The sequence below is a fragment of the Onthophagus taurus genome, chromosome 7 (assembly GCF_036711975.1).
Source record: "Onthophagus taurus isolate NC chromosome 7, IU_Otau_3.0, whole genome shotgun sequence".
NCBI lineage: Eukaryota > Metazoa > Arthropoda > Insecta > Coleoptera > Scarabaeidae > Onthophagus > Onthophagus taurus.
Genome location: NC_091972.1, coordinates 39941576 through 39962596, shown reverse-complemented (window position 1 = coordinate 39962596; position 21021 = coordinate 39941576). Strand labels below are relative to the sequence as shown.

At 33.8% G+C, this 21021-nt stretch overlaps 1 protein-coding gene across 2 annotated transcripts; it reads left to right on the top strand.

Moving 5' to 3' along the window:
• The first annotated feature begins 1147 nt into the window (after positions 1 to 1147).
• LOC111421923 (1,5-anhydro-D-fructose reductase) lies at positions 1148 to 15923 on the top strand. 2 transcript variants are annotated; one of them, XM_071197319.1, is made up of 5 exons: positions 1148 to 1577; positions 14566 to 14934; positions 15047 to 15294; positions 15353 to 15613; positions 15673 to 15923. In XM_071197319.1, the coding sequence occupies exons 1-5, from the start codon at positions 1299 to 1301 to the stop codon at positions 15701 to 15703; spliced, it is 1188 nt and encodes a 395-aa protein (XP_071053420.1). In that variant the 5' UTR covers positions 1148 to 1298; the 3' UTR covers positions 15704 to 15923. The 2 variants fall into 2 exon arrangements, with proteins under 2 accessions (XP_071053420.1, XP_022910891.2); XM_023055123.2 differs by lacking the exon at positions 1148 to 1577 and adding an exon at positions 14312 to 14495.
• The last annotated feature ends 5098 nt before the right edge of the window (positions 15924 to 21021 follow it).

Below are 21021 nucleotides of genomic sequence, written 5' to 3'. Positions count from 1 at the left end.
TAGTTACATATAATTATACTTAATTAAGTTTAATTTATAAAAATTGATTTTAAAAGAAATTCTTTGATAATATCTACAGATTCCTTTTCGTAATATTATGGAACCAATAATAGATGGCGTCATCAACAATAATGTATTTATTAAAATTTTATTTATTCAACAAATTTCAGATTGAACTGCTTTATAAATTTAAAATTATTTATATTAAAATTTTTTCTTTAATAATTTTCATTGTTATTAATTTTAATGTAAAGATTTCAAGAATAGTTTAAGAAAAATGAATTGGTTAAAGATGAGTTTTAATTAATAAACCCAAAACCATCCTGCAAAAAAAATTATTAACGATTGCTTGAGCACCGTAATTAAAATAGAAAAAAGAATCAAGCTGTGAATCTGTCAACAAATTTTCATCACAAATAATCATCTAAGCGTAAAACAGGTGCATTTATTTGGATCGAGTTTCAAAAAAGAAGAGAATTCAATTCATATTCTTGTTCTATTATCAAGCTGTAACAAAACCACTCACATTTAAATAAACTTAGTGTTCTTCCTCTTATCTAGATTTTGCGACATCTGCTTTTGATGTTATTGTTACTTCGTTGAGTTTATTAACTAACGATTGGCACAATAACATAACGAGTCTTTTTTTTTGTTTGGACGAAATAACTGAGTTAAAAGTGGTCCCCTTTTACCATCAAAATAGGAGATCGCAAAAAATGATTAGCAAAGTGGCATCTGCAGGGTACAATTACTTAGTGATGTGTGGTTAGTTTTTGAGATCCCGTTTTGTTGTGGCTTCTGCTTAAGTGGTTGGAAATAAGACGGTTATCTTGATCGAATATTTATTTAGTCGAAAATCTAAAATTTAGAAAAGATGAGAGGAAATTGAATCGGCTACGAGGGTGTTCTACGTTATTTATAAGACAATAATTTATTCGGGATCGCTATGTATTAGCAAATTTCGGGGTTTTGCACTCGAATTATAGTGATTTTTGAAAATTGACCAATTTTTAAAATTTATGAAAGAATTTATTTAAATTTTTAAGTAGAATATTTATAAATTGGATGTTTGAATAAAAACATTTAATACAAACTCGTGCGAGTTCAAGGTCTTTAAGCAGACAAAAAGAAAGTAACCTACGTCAACTTAAAAGGTGTAACACACATCGGATCACATCACATCGTTCGGCGTCTATTAAAAGTATTAAAGCCGAAAAGATCCCGAGTGTAAAGTTTCAAAAGATATCTAACGATTTAAAAATAGATACGAAATTCCGAGTGTTCCCATTTTCTAAACGATGACGACGAGTTTAGTTAAAACTACCGGGTGCATTCTGAAGACCGTCCAAAATTTAGGTTCGTTCGCGTTGGCCGGTAGAACAATGTGCTCGTTTACCGAAGCGAAATGCTTCTTCCGTTCCCAGATTTTGCTCGCCCAAAATGAAATTAACGACTTGAAAAAAAATCCAACCTCTACCCGAAGATTTAGTAGCGGGAAAATTAAAAATTTACAAATTCCCAGAGTTGAGTTAAAGAATGGGGTGCGAATTCCCGTTATTGGATACGGAACTTGGCAGGTAAAAACATTTTTCGTTTTAATTGAAACTTTTAAATCTACCTTTCTATCTTGTTAGTTGAGGTAGGAAAAAATTGTTCAACCTTCACCGAGTAATTGCATAAAATTATATTGAATTGTGTAAATAAATAAAGTGTTAGTTTCAAGGATTTGCTTCGAAGTTAAAAAATAAATTGGAGGTTTTATATTGAAAAGAAAAAAAGGACTGTAATTTCTTGGAACGACCGGAATCGAATGGTCTTAAAGTTTTATCGCTGGCATGAGATCTTATTAACTTGTAAATAAGTTATAAGAATTTGATACAAGTCGTGTGTTTTATCTTATAACCTTTTTTTTTATTTAAATAAAGAAAAAATTAATATTTAATTTATTTTTGTCAAAAACGAATTCCATATAAATTCGTAAATTCGAGAAGTTTGTCTTTATACGAATAGTATTATTACTAACTCGAACTTCTATATCTCGAATTATCCTCTATGTCGAATAATTTTCGTAAGCTCAAGCTTTGACTAGATTTCAAATGTGTTTTTATCTCTCTAAGTCGAATTTCACTAACTCGATTTTCTCTGTAACTCGAACTAAACTACTATCGAATTTCTTCAACTTTTACTTCTATAAGTCGAATTTACCTAGGAAATCCTTAGGAATACTTATCGCTGTGTCTACATTTGATGAAGCTTATTCCTCTCTTAGAAAGCTTGAAACCTTTGTATTATCAAGAGAGAATATTTAACAGAAGATTTTTTCGACAAAGAGCGGTTGTCCACTTTAAGCCAAAAGAAAATTACGGATTACTTTAAAAAACTTGATTAATTTTCACCGGCGAGACGATAGCAACAAACCACTCAGCAACAAACTTTTTCCTTTATATTTCCACCTACTTCTAGGGCCCATATCTTTGTTATCTAGAAAGATAGTGGTTGGAAAGCTTGGCCTTTTCTCTATCTTAAACCAAGTTTTCGTCCGCCGATATGTTGATAATAAGAGCAAGAAAAAATAAGAAACGTCGCGCTGCATTCAATTTACCTCAAAATTACCAAACTCACGGCCTTGTGCAGCCGTTAACAGATGGAAATTCAATAAATGGCTTATATATTCGGAAAGAGCTGACCTTGGACTATCTTATTCCGAGTTTTCGTCCGCCAATATCTATCTGCGTCTGTAAGAAAAACCCACCTGAAAAAGCCCCTACCGATAAAAACACGCAAATATTTCTTGCACAGGAAAAAATCGTGTCGTGTAAAAATTTTAGAGTAGTTGGTAAAAAGAATTAGAGTAATAATTGCAATACCACATGGTAAAAACAACTCTAATGTACACTTAATAGAGTAGTTTTTACAGTTCTCTAAAGGAGAGTTCTTTTTTACTTATGTTAGTGAAGTTATGTAATATATAAAACATTAAATTTTACACTAGACGTGCTTCGTAGGCACCGCACTATTTTGCTCGGGATTACTCGTCGGTACCACGTGATCAATATGTGGTGTGATACAGCTAAAATTTAACGGTCATCTACTAAACGAGTCGGAACTCGATAGCGTCTCGAGACCTGATTTACGCGATATAGAAACAAAGAACGATTATTTTTATTTTAATTATATTTGTCAAAATAAAACATTCATGATGTGAAATTAGTGGAACTTCCGGAAGATTTTACATACAAGTTTCTTGTGAAGATTGGTAAGTATGTGCAACTTGGTGCAACTATACATATAGGAAACTTATAGAAGACTCATTAGATGCAGTTTTGATGATGACTCGGTGGAAACTTTAAAATGAATTAAGGGCCGGTTGTACAATATACCGATAAACTTCCCGACAGCGTTATCTGGCAGATAAGTTAGTTTGTACTGTATTACAATGTACGGATATTTTTGTCGGTGAGATTATCGGCAGGATAACTTATCGGGTACTCAGCGGTGCCGATAAGACACTTATCCGGCAGATATTTATGGTTACCAAGATTTTTATATAAAAACTTTGTATGATTACTGCATAGGTTAACCTCTAACATTAAACGTTAACCTTATATGTACGATGTGTCAGTAAAAATTTTTTTAAACAATTTATATTGTCAAAATCATAATTCAAACTTCAAAGAAAGACGTTGGCGTTACCATTCTACGACATAAATCACTAGATATGGGGAAAAACTACTACCAACCGACTCTTATTTCGCCGATAGCAATCCTACCGACAAAAACAGTTTGTACAGCAGCGAATATCTTTATCCTCCTGATAAGTTTATCGGGCGGATAGATATCAGGTAGATTTATCGGTATATTGTACAACCGGCCCTAAGTATTATATATATTATGTATGTATATAAACAGAATTTAATTTTTTTAAATTTAAGTTATAACAATATATTACAAGTAAAAATAAAAACAAATATTTTATAATTTTGATTTTTATTACAAACGTAAAACTTCCCTAAAAATACTCCACTTCCTATTAAATATTAACACTAATAAGTGGAAGATACACACTATTTAGTGATATTTTGTCAATTAATAGAGAAAAATTAGAGCGAATTTTTAATAATTTACACTGATTAGATTAGAAATGTATCTAATTAGAGTCACGACAACATCTAGTTAGATTACATATAATACACTGTTATAGAGTAACGATTTTACACTATTTAATAAACACCATCTTCTCACTATTTAGTGTAAATTTTTAATCTATTCACCTACACTATATAGTGCAAAAAAATAACTCTAAATAAATTGGACCGATCTGAACCATGTTTTAGAGTTGATTTTTACTCTATATTTTTTCCTGTGTGCACTAATAACTTTCCTATTTGACAGGGAGAAAACTCTACAACTATATTCAGCTTATGGGAAATTTCCTGCTCTTTCCAACGATGTGTGACACACCGTGATCACACGTTTGCACAATCCTTTTTTCTGACTATGAACTACCTAAACCACGAATTTTTGCCGCGGCTAAACCACGCTTAGGTCAATAACTAACTCTCTTGTATGACGAGGAGAAAATTCTAGAACTATATTCATCTTATGGGAAATTTTCTGCTCTTTCCAACGGTTCCAACGCATTTTTTAAATTGATGAACTGAGTTAAAATGCAAAGTTGGTAACGTTACCAGATTCAAAACACAATTCAACAATTCGAGTCTAAAATCACTCAAATTCTTCCAGATTCTGATAAAATAGGTGTAACATGAAATAATCTTTCCTTTTTGAACAGTTTAACATGTTTCTAAACGTAAAACTAAAACTAGAACTAACACTATCACTAGAACTAACACTAGACCTAGAACTAGAAACTTTCGGGTTCGCTTCCAACTTGTTTTCTGAAGAAGATTGCAACATGGCACCCGAAACATCAAACATTTTTTCAAAAAACGCACGGCTCAACTCGAAAGTTTCTAGTTCTAGGTCTAGTGTTAGTTGTAGTGATAGTGCTAGTGTTAGTTTTAGTTTTATTCACCGGCCGTGAAAGCCTTCGTACTTATATGTTTTTAAACGGTTTTAAATAAATTAAGTGTGAATGAAAAATTATCTGTCAACATGAAATGAAGTTAGGATTCTCTCGCGGGTAAAACTTTGTTCCAATTTTTCCTTCATCAAATAAGAAAGTTAGGGTAAGAAGTGATTGCGTTCTGCTACCTGTAGGTTGTCTTTCAGGTGCGTTTCTTTTACAGACGCTGGCAGATATTGACGGCGTCTGTAAATGAAAACTCGTAATAAGACAGGCCAAGGTTAGCTCTTTTCGAATATGTAAACCATTTGTTGAATTTCCTTCTAATAACGGCTGCAAATTTTTCACTATTTTTCTAGATAACGAAAATATTGGACCGAAAAGTAGACGGAAATACAAGGGGAAAGTTTGTTGTTGGGCTGAAAAACGATTGTGCAAACATGTGATTGAGATGTGTTATATACCGTTGAAAAGAGCAGAAAATTTCCCATAAGATGAATATAGTTCTAGAGTTTTCTCCCCGTCATATAAGAGAGTTATTGACCCAAGCGTGGTTTAGCCGCGGCAGAAATTCGTGGCAGCGCGACGTTTCTTATTTTTTTTTGCTCTCATTATCAACATATCGGTTTAAGATAGAAAAACGACCAAGCTTTCCAACCGTGTACTTAGTTTTTCGCTAGCGTTATAAATAACAAAGATATCCGTCCGAAAAGTACATAGATGGAAATACAAAAGTAAAGTTTGTTGCCAACTGTAGGCTCCTTTTCAGGGGCGTTTTTTTAACAGACGCTGACAGATATTGACGGACGAAAACTCGGAATAAGATAGTCCAAGGTCAGCTCTTTTCGAATATGTAAACCATTTATTAAATTTCCATCTGGTAACGGCTGCACAAGGCCGTGAAGTTTGGTAATTTTAAGGTAAATTGAATGCAGCGCGACGTTTCTTATTTTTTCGCGCTCTCATTATCAACATATCGGCGGACGAAAACTCGGTTTAAGATAGAGAAAAGACCAAGCTTTCCAACCGTGTGCTTAGTTTTTCGCTATCTTTCTAAATAACAAAGATATGGGCCTTAGAAGTAGATGGAAATATAAAGGAAAAAGTTTGTTGCTGGGCGGTTTGTTGCTATCGTCTCGCCGGTTTAATTTTCTACTTAGAATAGTATTAAGGTTTCTGTTTTAAATTTACGTATTAGAAAAGTACATTTCTAATTTTTTTCTTTAGAGCTGAAATTCTACTAATTTTTCTCTGATTCGAATTCTCCATAACTCGAAGTTTTCTTCCGCTCCCTTAGTGATTCGAGATAGGGGAAATTCACTGTATTCTATACATACTAATACTTGATACGCCCCTAAATTTTTGTGAGAGTAGTCCGAGGTCACGATCACTCTCTTTTCTTTATCTATATTGATTTTTGTCCTATACCTGTTTTAAATTACAGCGAAAGCCGAAATACTAGATTCGCAGAAATTTACTTAAAAGAAATTTACACTTAGCAAATAATATTCATATGAAATTGAACTCTAAAATTATGATAACTCTATGCTGTCAAATTTTACATTTAAAGTGTTATCACAAAATAACTCGAAAGGATTCTCTTCTTCTTCAATTCAAACAGAGTGCTTGTGTTAAATGGAAAAATTTCATATAACTCGCAATATATGAATGCAGTAACCATAGTTACGAAACTACTATGCACTGTCCTACATAAAATGCAACATAGCTTAATAGTACAGGCATTGGGTAGTTTTGCAAAGGAAAAGTTTTGCTTGGAAAAGGTGACGTCCTTATGATAACTCCAACATTCCGTCTTAAGAGGCAGGTCTACTGTTAGTTCTACTTTTCGTTCAATAAAAATATACCACAATCTAAGGCTGAATAACAATTTTAAAACTAGAACTAACACTAGATATAGAACTAGAAACATTCGGGTTTAGCCGCACGTCTCTCAATACGGCTAAACCTGAATGATTCTAGTTCTAGGTCTTGTGTTATTTCTAATGATAGTACTAGTGTAAAACTAAAAGTAACACTAGACCTAGAACTAGAAACTTTCGGGTTTAGCCGTCCGTATCTAGGTAAGGCCATGCAACCTAAATGTTCAGGAGAAGCAGAAAATTGATCATAGCATTTTTTGCAGGGGCGGACCGTTGAATTTGGGGGTCCTGGGCTATAACACTGAGTCCCCACTCGGCGTCCTATCCCCTATCCACCCCTCTATTTGAAAAAGATATAAAACATTTATAATAAGAAAGAAAAGGTATTGTACCAATAACATAAACAAAAAATAAATAATATAAAACAAAAAAATTTATTGCATTTTGAATATTACATTCCTAAAGTGCAAGTAACAATTAACGAAACAAAAAACAAAACTATTTATTCAAAAAAACAATAACAAAAACTGACACATATTCTTAGAAATAAGAAAATAAAACATATACAGGTGCTTCAAAAAACCGCTGACAGACTTTTAGGACAGGTAATACATCAAAAATTAAGATATAAAGTCTTAATATACATGGGCTTACAAATGCCACCTTAACGAGATATAAGGGTGTCAAAGTTTCTTTAAAATTAAACGTTATCTGCAATAAAAAACCCTTTTTTAAAATATTTTCAATACCACTGCTAATTTTGTCAATCGGGCAGTATTTTCGTGTAAAGTGATCAATTATCTATCAATTGAAGGGGTCGGGAGAAAAAAGTGCCAAGCATCATTTTGGCCTAACCGAATTTAGCAGTGCTGTCTATGAGTAAATTGAACAAATTACAAGCAGCACTGTTTAGATTTCAATTATTGCCGTTAGATATTGCCGTATTGCTCTGTATTTGCATTGCATTTTATTACCTCAACTGGTTGTTTGCAAAGTTTTGGGGAAGACAGTGTCAAGCTCCTCATGAGAAATGGAGGGAAAGAGGAAATGTGTTAGAAATCTTAAAGATTATTATGAAAACCTAGAAGACTTGTATAAAGAATTTGATGACAGTGACAGCGATCCCAATTATTTAGCAACAAACCCTCCCTACACCAAAACTGTCATGTGGACCTGCATTTTACTGCAGGAAACTGTGGACCTATAACGTAGGTATCCATAACTGCACTTCTGGACAAGGTTTTATGTTCATGTGGGATGAATCAGTTGGAAAAAGGGGTAGTGATGAAATAGGAAGCTGTATTGTAAAGTACTTATTAGTAGCAAATGTCCACGCAAAGAAGTTGGTATAAATTACCGACAACTGCGGAGGACAAAATAAAAATTGGAACATAATGTCGCTTTGGTCACACCTTGTAGCTAGTAAACGTTTTGAAACAATAGAACATTACTTCCTGATAACTGGGCATACTTACCTTCCATCAGACCGTAACTTTTCAAAAATAGAAAAGTATCATACCAAGCACTGCCAAAATGTGTACAGTCCTGGGCAATGGAGAGAGATAGTAGCAAAGTATGGAACAAAACACAAGTTCATCGTAACATGCATGATGAGCGAGGATTTCCTCGATTTGTCTAGGGTGCAAGAGACCTACTTTAACACAAAAAGCAAGTTTTGTACAGATGGTGTTACTCCTCCACGATTTTCCAAAGCTATTTGCTTTAAATTTGACAGCGAAGAACCTTTTCAAATGAAACTCAAACACTTGATGAACGAAGAGTTTTTAGTGTTGAACCTAAAGAAACGTGGAAGGAGTTCTATTCCAGCACTACATTTAAAAAGAAATGCGCCCAACAAAATCAATAAGAAAAAATTAGATGATGTCAAATCCTTGATGCAATACATTCCTCCCATCTACCATGGATATTACAATGGCCTACAGTCTTCCGCTGAAGTAGACGACCAAAAGGAAGATGTTGTGGTAATATAGGCCTATTTGAAAAGTACCTTTTTGGTTAAGAGTATTTTTTGTCGATGACAGTGTGTGTTTTAATAAAAGTACAAACAAACCTAATGTCTTTTATTTTTGGGGAAAAAATGCCAAGCAACATTATTCAGTGCATATTTTTCTATACAACCATTTTTATCTTATAATAGCGTTTTTTTTACCTACATCTTCACTTTTAACGGTATATAGATACATAACCTTTGTATTAAAAAACTTTGGTTTGTTGTCTGCACTAAAATGTTATTTATGGATTTAGCCAAACTTTCAACTTGCTATATCTCAAAACAACAAACATGATGCTTGGCACTTTTTTCTCCCGACCCCTTCAATTGGTCTCTTACAAAACTTTGATTAAAGCAACAATTTTTAATTGGATTAATAAATTTTCTACAAACGTGTTTTTCTTAAAAACTATTGCTTTGATCAAAGTTTTGTAAAAGACCAATTGATAGATAATTGATCACTTTATACGAAAATACTGCCCATTTGACAAAATTAGCTTTATTTTTAAAAAAGGACTTTTTATTGCAGAACTTTGAATCCCATGTATATTAACACTATTCATCTTAATTTTTCATGTATTATCTACTTTAAAAGTATGTCAGCGGTTTTTTGAATCAGCCTGTATAGGCATAATAACTCTTACACATAATGAAACATTTAAAGATTAATTTTTCTGTACTTTTGCATAGAAAGTCGTTTATTTGATAATCATATTTCAAATCTTTGCTCAAATCACTATTTAATGCCATAATTGTTAAATAATGTAATTTTTCATTTGACATGGTTATTCTATATTTATTTTCTATATGTATAAGACATTCTAGAAAATGCTCGCTCCGCCTCGCAGCTCGTGATTGGTAACGTTAAAAAATGTTTAAGATTGTGTATGAATTAGGAAAAACATCGACCAGCTTCTTGTTAAAAATCAATTTGAATATATCACTGCAAGTTATACAAGTCGGCCTTATTAGTCTGCATGTGCGACTTTAGTTGAGTTAATTCATTTAATAAATAATGTTCGTCAATATCATTGGAATAATTAGTGATGATATCTCGCGTACTTTCAGGTCAATTTTGTCTATATTTTTGTCTTGTAAATCTTTTACTAAATACTTTATAGTCATTATCTTTTAACTTCACGATCAACTTGTCTAAAACTACAATTAGTGTCTAACGATTAAATTTTTCAGCCTCACGCAATAAGATCTTTTCCGTCGATTTGTCAGAAAATTTTGAATTAATCTTCCTCTTATTTATATCACTGTAGTCTTTTTTTACATCTGAACCCAATTTTTTCGCTGTTTCTTCAGATTCTCTTAATCTTTCAACTTGATTGCTCCCGTATGTGGAATACACTACTATTAACTAACGAATATTACTAATGAACTAATTAATTTCACACCTTCACGTTTGTCAGTTGCATTAAATCTCTCGTAAAACACAGTTAAAATTACGGTTTCTCGCTTTTTTAAATTATTATATATGTATATTTTGAGCTTCTTTTCGAAAATCGATCTTTTCATTTGTATTCTCACTAAAACTTTTTAGTATTGCCATAACTATCTTTTAACGCTCTGACGGCATCATAATGGCAAGACCACTTAGTTTGGCTCAAACTTTTGATTGAAAATTTCAGTTTTTTTTCACTATTTAAGAGCTTCCATCTGTGGGAAGAAGCATAACAGAAAACATATATTTGATGAACTACTCCAAAAAAATTAATGATCTGAGTTGAAGTCTTAACTGCTTCTTTACCAACAAGATTTAGGGAGTGAGCAGCATATGGCACATAATCAGCATATTTATTGTTTTCTTTGACATGTGCTTGTTACCCAGTATATTGACCTCACATATTTGCAGCTTTGTCAAATGACTGCAATTAACCAGAGGCAGTCCATGTTCTTGTACAAATGCTTGTAGAGAATTAAACAAATATAATCCAGTGTAACTGCTAATTTTAATAAAAGAAACACAAATTTAATAATTGCTTTTATCACCTGTTTTCCCATTATCTCTATTATTTGTTCGTAAGTTGTTTTAGAGTATAAAGTATGAAATAGAAGACTTTGGTCGCAGCTCTCACTGTAGGATATTTTGATGCAGGAATGGATCAAATTCTGCTTTTAATTCTACAGACCCCATGAAATTACTGTTGTGAGGAGGTCCAAATATTTTCTTATGACCCCTGAATGCTAAGCCTGTCACACTTAAATATTTAACTATTGCGATGACTCGTTTTAGGACTTCATGATAATTATTGGTTGTTGTCTCTTAGTTGTTCTTGCAACTGCTTGTCAATATCAGACTTATTCTCCTTACGTGTTATCCAGACTAGCAATGATTTTTTGTGTTCATTAGAGTTTTCGTGACTTTCTAAAAAAAACTCCTATATGTTTCAAATCAGAGCATCCAGTTGAATACTGAGAAGGGATTTTAGAAAAAAGCTCACAAACTAGATAATAAACAGTTTCCTTACTAGTAGAATAAAATAGCCAAGATCTTTCTAGTAATTGACCATTTTTTTTTTGAAGTGAGTATTGGTTTTGATGGGCCAGGACCCTAAATAAAGCCCATACCTGAATTTGGGGCTGTGTTCATGTGTTGGATAAATGTAAACTTTAGTTAAATTTGAACCACCGGTGTAAAAACATGCAAACTTTTTATGATTCTTATTATAATAGAAACAAAATCAGCAAAATAGTAAAACAAATATTTTATTTCCCGAGAACATTAAATAAGAACAGTGTTTATGTTTATGAAAGATATAAATAAAATTCATCTATTCGTTATGCCTGAATTCTGAAACAGAACTAACAGTATCTTATTGATACGAAGATTTCTAGGAGTTCCCAACATGTAAAAGTCAATATAGTAAAGTTACTTTATCTGTGTGTATTCTATCAGAAGCTGAATATTGGATACTTATAAACTAAAACTATCTGTATGAGGACGATATTAATTTGTGTACAAACAAAACTTGGGAAGCGTTTCTTATCTTCACATCATCTTATATATGATGCTATTACATTAAAATCGCAACTTTTGTGCCGAAATTTGTGGTATTGAAACCGAAACTTTCTCATATAACCTTACACATTGACTAAAAATATTCGATTAATATATTGTATGTGGAAAGATGGGATCCAGAACGAGGCATGGTTGGAAGCATCAAGGGTGGTGAGAGTGAAGTTGTTGGAGGGGATGAATAGCGTATGGAGAGGGGGTGGGATTCCGGAGGGATAGAAAGTGGGGGTAATTTGCCCAGTATATAAAAAGGGTAATAAGGGAAGGGAGGGTAGAGAGCTACAGAGGAATTAACCTACTAGACTCGGCATACAAGGTATACACGAAGATACTGCTGGGAAGACTGGAGGAGGAGATGGAGTTGGGGGGAATTTTGCCGGATGGGCAGGCAGGCTTTCGGAAGGGAAGGGGAGCAATCGACAACGTGTACGTGTTGAAGCATCTGGCAGATAGAGAGCTGGATAAGAAGGGAGGGAAATTGTACGCCCTGTTTATAGATTTGAAGGCGGCTTTTGATAAGGTGGATAGGGGAAAGTTGTGGGAGGAGATGGGGAGGAGGGGGATAACGGAACACCTAATTGCGAGAGTGAAGGAAATATACATGGAGACTATGGCTAGGATAAAAGTGGGAGATAAGCAGAGCGACGTGTTTTGGACGACGAAGGGACTGAGGCAGGGATGTCCGCTGAGCCCAAGTCTGTTTGCACTGTATACGGCGGACCTGGAGGATAGATTGGGGAAGGGGCAAATGGGAGGGTTGGTGGTGGGAGGTAGAAAGGTGCATATGTTAGCATACGCCGATGACATCGTGGTCATGGCGAGAAAAGCGGCGGAGATGAAGGATATGATAAAGACATTGGAAAGATATTTTAGGGGGAAGGGGCTGGAAGTGAAGGTGGGGAAGACAAGGATGATGAAGTTTTGTAAGGGTGGGAGAAAAAGAACAGAAAACTGGAGATAGGAGGGAAAAGAGATCGAGGAGGTTAGGGAGTATACTTATTTGGGGTATGTGTTAAGGGAGGACAACAGGGAGGGGTCGCATGAGATAGCTATGGCAAAAAAGGCGAATAAGGTGATGGGACAAGTATGGGGTTGGGGGAAGAGAGTCTTTGGAAGGAATGTTGCAGCGAGGAAGATTATGCTTGAAGGTCTGGTTAGCAGTGTGATGATGTATGGGGCAGAGGTATGGGGATGGAGAGAGCAGGCAATGCTGGAGGACGTGCAAGCTAGATATTGGAGATGGGTGCTTGGGGTGGCGAGAGAAACACCGGGGTATATAGTGAGGGAAGAGGTAAAGGTGGATAAGGTCAGAGTGGAGGCGGGCAGGAGGGCAGTGCAATATGAAGAAAGAATGGAAGGGAGGCCAAATTGCGGGATGTTGGTGGAGTGTTGGAGGGAAATTAGAGAGGGAAAGATCAGATATGGGAAAGGAGACAGAGACAACTATTATAGACGAGCGGGCTACTTGGTAACTGAGATAAATAGTAGACGAAGGGTGGGTAGGAAGATGTGGAGGGAGTTGAGAGATAGGGACCGAAATGTAGAGAGACAGGAAAGAAGGACACAAATAAAAGAAGGAAGGTATAACGAAAGGTACAAGGACATAATTACGGAGAGGCTGCCTAGATACTTGTTATTGGAAGAAGATGAGGAAGGGAAGAAGTTGGTGGCTAGGTTCCGTTGTGGAAACGAGGAGAGAGCTAACAGATACTAGATGGCCGATGAGGAGAGGTGGTGTAGGCTATGCAGGGAGGAATGGGAAACGTTGGAACATATGTTGGATGGGTACAGTGAGTTGAGGGAGGAGGAGTTGGACCGAGGGCAGATCTTAGGAGAGGGGGGAGAGGGGAAACGATGGATGAGAATGGTTGTGGGGGTTAGGAGACAAAGGGATGAATGAGGGGATGATTGGGCCGAGGAGCCGAGGGTGTGGAAACGGAGGAAGAGGGTAGAGGGTGAAAATAATATATTAATAATATAGATTAGAATGTATTAAGGTAAAAGTGTTAATATTGAAAAACAATAAAATGCTTATTATTATATTGTATGTGCCTTTATAGTTATGATAAACATTTTGATAAAATAATAATACTAACTATTTTTTTGAATTAACATACTTTTATGAGAAATATCACAAAGAGTAAATTTTAATCTATTATTTACAAATTATAAAAGTTTTTATTATTTTCTCAACTTTGTCATTTTTTTGAACGTATTAATCCAAACCACCGTAAAATATCGGAAAAGTAGCGTGAAACAATGAAAAAGAAACGCTGTACGTATAAAAATTCAATGAAGGAATGAGTGAAAGTCAAGGCAAAACACGACACGGTCAAACATTTTCCAGTTATCTCTCGTAACGAACGGTTGTTCGTCCCAGTTTATCTTTAACAATCGCACTTTAACAAACCGTTCGTTGTTTATTCAACGTTTTAATCGAAACGTTTCATTTAAAAACAACAATTCGATCCGAACGAAATGGCAAATTCCGTTGAAAATGTCCTTTTATCAACCGGAAATAACATGCCTATTCTTGGTTTTGGTACATGGCAGGTATAATTTATAATTAATAATTAACAATTTTTAATTACTTTTTTAACGATTGAATTTTAATTAATTTTAGGCAAAAGATGATGAGTTAGAATCCGCTTTAGATGCAGCCTTAGAAGCCGGATATAGACACATCGACACCGCTTACGTTTACGAAAACGAAAAAGTGATCGGTAGAGTTCTCAAAAAATGGTTATCAAGTAAAAAAATTAAAAGGGAGGATCTTTTTATTGTCACAAAAGTTCCCCCAAGCGGTAATTACCCCGATGGGGTCCGAAAATACATCAAAAAATCATTAGAAAATTTACAATTGGATTATTTGGATTTGTATCTCGTTCATGTCCCGTTTCAATTTCGTGACGTCGAAGGTGATCTTCATCCAATGACTTCCGATGGTCGTATAGATGCCGTTATGGACACCGATCATATTGCAATTTGGAAGGTAACATTTTTGTTTGAAAAAATAAGTTTATTACGTAAATGAAAATTCACCTTGAAAATAATGGAGTTTGAATTCATGATTGATATGTAAATTAAAATCGTTTTTTTTCTAGGCTATGGAAGAACAATTTAAAAATGGTTTAACTAGATCGATCGGAATTTCAAATTTCAACGTCAAACAGATACAAAGAATCTTGGACAATTCCGAAATAAAACCATCGAATCTTCAAATAGAATTGCACGCTTACATGCAACAAAATGAATTGGTCGATTTTTGCAAGAAAAATAATATTGTTGTTACAGCTTATTCTCCGTTGGGAGCTCCTGGATTGGGGAAATTTTTAGCTCAATTTGGTCAAACGTAAATTTATTAATATTTATTTATTTAATTATTTTTATTTTATTTTTAATTCTTTAAGAATTGAAATTCCTGATATTTTGGGTAACCCGACGGTTACCGATTTAGCAAAGAAACACAATAAAACGAATGCTCAAATTTTATTAAGATATACAATTCAAAAAGGGATCGTTGTTATTCCAAAAAGTACCAATCCAAAACGGATTAAAGAAAATTTCGATGTATTCGATTTCCAATTGGATGATGGTGATATGAAGAAGATGAAAGCTTTAGATAAAGGAAATGACGCGAGGATTTTAAACTTTAGCGGAGCATTTCCTGGGTATAACAACTTAAATCTATTATTATTTAAGTAATTTATACTTTCTCTTTCTATTTCAGAATTGATAGTCACCCAGAATTTCCATATTAATATATTATTAATGCACAATACTACTTAATTATTGTTATATACACACACGCGCATATATACTTATTATTACTATAAACAGTTAAAAAAGTAGGAGATTGTTGAAAAAAGTTGTTTAAGTAGAAAATTTCGTTTCCACATTGTTGATTTATTCTACATCTAATAACTTGATCGAAACCGCAATTTTTATGTTCGAAGAAATTAAAAATCTATTTAAAATCAATATTTGTATTAATTCTTGAATGGTTTTGCGAAAACTACATCTATTTATAATCCTAACTCCTATTTAAACCTTTTCTAAATATACTTTTTCCAAATATAGAAAAAACACTCTCCGTTTCTTCACTACTTATAATTTTCCATTTTAAATATTCACCTCGTAGGGCAGGTGAAGAAATTCCATACTACAAATTATAGTAAACAAGGGTGATGATTAGAAGACTTAGAATGTAAAGATTCTGTACAGGCTAGAGGCATATTCTGGACGTCGCCCTACAAGAGATAAGATGAACGGGGTTTTGAACTCTGAAAAAGTGAAATCCAAATACAATCAACATTATTTGTAACTGTAGACCATCTGAATACACAATGAGTATAGGCTTCCTTCTAAACGATAGAATAAAAAGCCTCATATGCGATTTCAAGGCATACAACCCTACACTATGCATGTCGAGGATCAATGGAAGATCCTTTAATTATGGTCTCGTATGCGCACAAAAAGGAAACATTTTACGAATAACCAGAATCTGCCTATCACTCACGTTTAAAAAACAAACATTAAGATCATCCTGGAAGATCTTAATGCTAAACATAGCTTATACAAGGAATCCACTGACAGTAGACTAATAACCTTTGCGGCCTCCATGATGGAGACTCCATCAATATGGTCATTGGTAGTACATGGTTTGAGCGCAAAGACATTCACAAGAGAAAGTGGGTATTCTCAGATAGCCAGATGGTTAACACGATAGATCACTTCATTATTGACGTAAGACACGAAACTGACATAATAGATGCGAAAAGTAGTATGAGTAGTAGAAGAACTAGTAAGGTGCTAACGCCGACTCTGATCACTAGCTGGTAGTGAGTAAGGTCAGAGCAAGAATTATGAATATTAAAAGGACAACAAGACAAAAACACGAGACATTGAATCTACAGAACCTCAAAGATTGCAGCGGAAATACAGCGTATAAAGAGAACATAAATCGGAGCTAGGAAATAGAGAAAAAAACAGCGAACAGTTCAAGGGACTGATTTGATGAAAAATGCGTAAAACTAAACAAACGGAAGAAGGAACACGAAAGAGAGAAAAAGTAAACAACTCATAGACGGAAAAAGAGAGGCCATTTACGGTGAAGTGAAGGAATTAAGAAAGTAAGAATATAGTCGGACGGTAGAAAATTCTACCAGAATCTAAATAGGAATTGGACATTGGACACCAACATTCAAAGACAAAGAGGAACGAGTGCTGATAGTGTAAGCCAAAATACGGACAAGATGGATTTGAACTCATCAGACAACAGAGAAGAAGAACTTCCAACATATACTGAAATAGTGGCTACAGCAATAATAATACAGGGTGTCACACAAAAAACGCCCCAAGTTGTAACTCTGTCATTTACATTCCGATTTTCATGAGCGGGTTATCAAATGAAATGGTTTCATGAATACTATGATTCATGCTACAAATAAATTTTTTCCAAGGCCGTCTTCAATTTTAAGCGATTATTAACTTTTGCTTTTCAAATTGCTCTATATATTTTTCTTTACGTCATTGGATAGACACTGTTTTTCTGAATCCACTGATGTACAATACATCCATTTTGAATATAATTTTAGTAGAGAAAAGACACCCTTGTACATCATTGGGCTCAGAAAAAAATTTCTATCCCATAACGTGAAGAAAAACATACCGAGCAATTTGAAAATCAAAAGTTGATAATCGCTTGAAATCGAAGATGGCGTTGGAAAAAGTTTATTTGTAGCATGAATCATAGCATTCATCAAACCATTTCATTTGATACCTCGTTCATAAAAATCGGAAGTTAAATGACACAGTTACAGCTTACGGCGTTCTTGTGCGACAACCTGTATATACAGGTGTTTTTTTTCTACTAAAATTATATTCAAAGTGAACGTATTGCACATCAGTGGATTCAGAAAAACAATTTCTATCTAATGACGTGAAGAAAAATATATAGAGCAATTTGAAAAACAAAAGTTAATAATCGCTTAAAATTGAAGATGGCCTTGAAACAAATTTATTTGTAGCATGAACCATAGTATTCATCAAACCATGTCATTTGATGCCTCGGTCATGAAAATCGGAATATAAATGACAGAGTTACAGCTTGGGGCGTTTTTTGTGTGACACCCTGTATATAAGAAAGTAAGCATAATTTTTTCTTAATTATTTAATTTCATATTTATTTTTTATTTATTTCGTTATTTATTTACAGTTTTAACCAAGCTTCTTAGCCTTTGCTTTTTTTCTAACATTGTAAATGTGGGTACATTTACAACATTTGTGATTTGTGGGGAAAATAATTCACACTTGAAGACATCAGTTGCTGTACAGTAACAGTTGGGTAAACCATTAGTCATGCCTAAAATTGAGAATAGTTAACGAAATGTATAAATCTGGCGAAATTATCCATTACATAGTCAAATTGAAAGCATGTTGGGACGCCCAGTACTAGCTATTGTTGAAAATCTGTCAATACGCCCTCAAGAAGAACGTGACAATTTCGCCAGAATCAAGCAGAAAAGAAACTGTTTTTGATATGTCTCAGAGAGGACCTGTACGAAAAGTTTGTAAAAAATGCCAAAAGCCAGGTTGTACTCAATATTTAATAGATATCACATACTTTAGTGCGATAACTTTGATAGACATTACAATAAGATAGACAGTATTAAGATTGTTTATTCCACATATTTCTAAACTTTGAAAATTCAACATATTTAAGACATTCCACATCAGAAAGAACCATTACTCTTTGATACGCACGCGAATCATATCAGCCTTAGAATGCAGCATAAATCGAATTATTCAAATTTTCCACTCAATTGATGAACTTCAACCCTTAGACAAAATTGTATTAAGGCAAATAAAGAGTGCCTAGAAGAAAAAGCTAGTTGTTTTTTAAAATATTGAGGCAGCATTTACATATACAGCATATATATCAGCATTATATATCCACATAAGCCAAGCAAATTTCTAATATGTGAATTTGATTTCAAAAAGCTAGACCTATACTATATTTGTAGTCTCAAACCATGATCTTTAGGCAGCCAATTTTTGATTCAAACGAAAATACGAACCTGGATTAAGAAACTATGTTTTTTTGACCATTACAACTGTTTTGAGCTTACTTCAACAAAGTTGCAACAAGAGTAGCAGATAACATCAGAGTCATTGCTAATAATAACAAAAATTATTAGAATATTTTCAACACATTTGATTAAACTAAATAAGCATTTACAAGCGGAGTTTTGAAGTTCAAAGATAGAACCCTGAAAGGTAAAAGCACGTTTGGAATTTATCAGCTATGGTTAGTCGTCTCTTAAGACGGCTAAACCCGAATGATTCTAGATCTTTGTCTAGCGCTGCATAATAATTAAAACTAGAACTAACCCTAGAACTAGAAAATTTCGGGTTTGGTGACGTCCTTATGATAACTTTTCGAGTTTCCGTCTTAAGAGACACACGGCTAAACCCGAATGTTTCTGGTTCTAGGTCTAGTGTTAGTTCTACTTTTCGTTCAATAAAAATATACCATAATCTAACCAGTGACGCACAGTGGTCCGAGCGGTAAGAAAACCCGATCGAAAATATTATTTTTGTGTTAGCAATTAGCTAACTTTATGAAACTTGGCATATGATTATAAGACCAAAAGGGTAATGTTGTGTCAAAATTTGAATTAAATTTGTCAACCGGAAGTAGTACTACGCAAGCAGTACTTTATTTAAATTCATACTCATTTTCTTTTCATATAAATTAGGACTTTAAAGAAGAATATTACTATAAAATTTTGTGCAAAACATTAGACGTATATTACTTCACATTTTTTTGTGTAATTACGTGATCCCAAATTCCTATCTAAATTGTTTTATAGAGGACCTATACCGGATGTCTCACGTAACTGGTTCGTTAGAACTTTTTTAGGTACCACTATTCGTAGCGGTTTGAAATTTTGACAACATGGATTGTTCATTCGAAGCTTTCGATCTAAAATACTTTCAAGATGGCCGCCACTTCCGATCTACCGGATGTAGACCACAACTTCGTTATTTTAAATGGAATGCTATAGTTTTTAATGCACCTTTTAATTATATTCGACAAAATAAGTTGACTTTGATAAAAGTTATTGGTACCTACCATTTTTCGTTTTCGAGTTATTTTGTTTTTAAGTTTTTCTTTGGCAAATTACTTTATGCTCTTTAAAACCTTATATCTCAGCCAACGTTCATTCAAAAAAGCTCTAAATTGGCACGATTACTCTTGAGATGTTGTCAAACAGATTGTCATTTGTTGTATTAAAGTATCTCCATATTCAATGGTAAGAAAGTCGAAAATTTTAAATGGAACGCCCCATATTTTTTTACCCTATCAGAAATGGAATTTGATAAAAATGTGGCAAAATTAATTGGCAGAATTAGTTGGTTAGATAGCTCAATTTTACTTAGCTTTTACTAAAAATGTTTTAAGAACTATTCGAGAATAAACTCATCGCTCTTAATTTGAAGTGATATTGGAGACCATAATACGTAAGTTTGCAGCCTACTTATAGTAGAATTTTCCCATGATACTGAGATAGTCCACATACATTTCAAATTATTCGAGATAATATAAAATATTTTGTTATATTCACCAACATAACAAAATTTATCTCAATTTGTGTGAGTCTTCTTCATTTTCTAGATCTTGTTCCTCTATATTTACTTCTTCATCATTATTGTCTTCTTCTTCACTTTCTTCATCATCATCATCTTCTTCTTTACCTTCCTTTTCTTCTAGAGATTTGTCCAGTATAAGTAAATTTTTCATGTCTTCATTCATATTTTTATATCTTTCTGAACATTCTTTATAAAAGTTACTAATAAATGGATCGGAGCTCAGTAATAGTCTTTTAAATAAATCTTCATTTGTTTGAAGTCTACCACATTTTCTTGTGTGACACTCTCTAAATCTGCGTACTTGTTTGTTTTTTGCTTCTTGATAAATAAGATCCACAATTATGTGTTAAGTAATCTTTGACTGCCAATTTTTGGTTAAGGCGCACGTTGGCGCAAGATTTCTTTCTTATGCTATGTACACCAT

What these genes read in the sequence shown, in the direction of transcription:
- LOC111421923 (XM_071197319.1), top strand. Translation starts at nt 1,299, where the DNA reads ATGACGACGAGTTTAGTTAAAACTACCGGGTGCATTCTGAAGACCGTC. An exon ending in TTGGATACGGAACTTGGCAG is followed by an intron (nt 1,578 to 14,565) that starts GTAAAAACATTT and finishes AATTAATTTTAG; the next exon opens with GCAAAAGATGATGAGTTAGA. An exon ending in ATCATATTGCAATTTGGAAG is followed by an intron (nt 14,935 to 15,046) that starts GTAACATTTTTG and finishes TTTTTTTTCTAG; the next exon opens with GCTATGGAAGAACAATTTAA.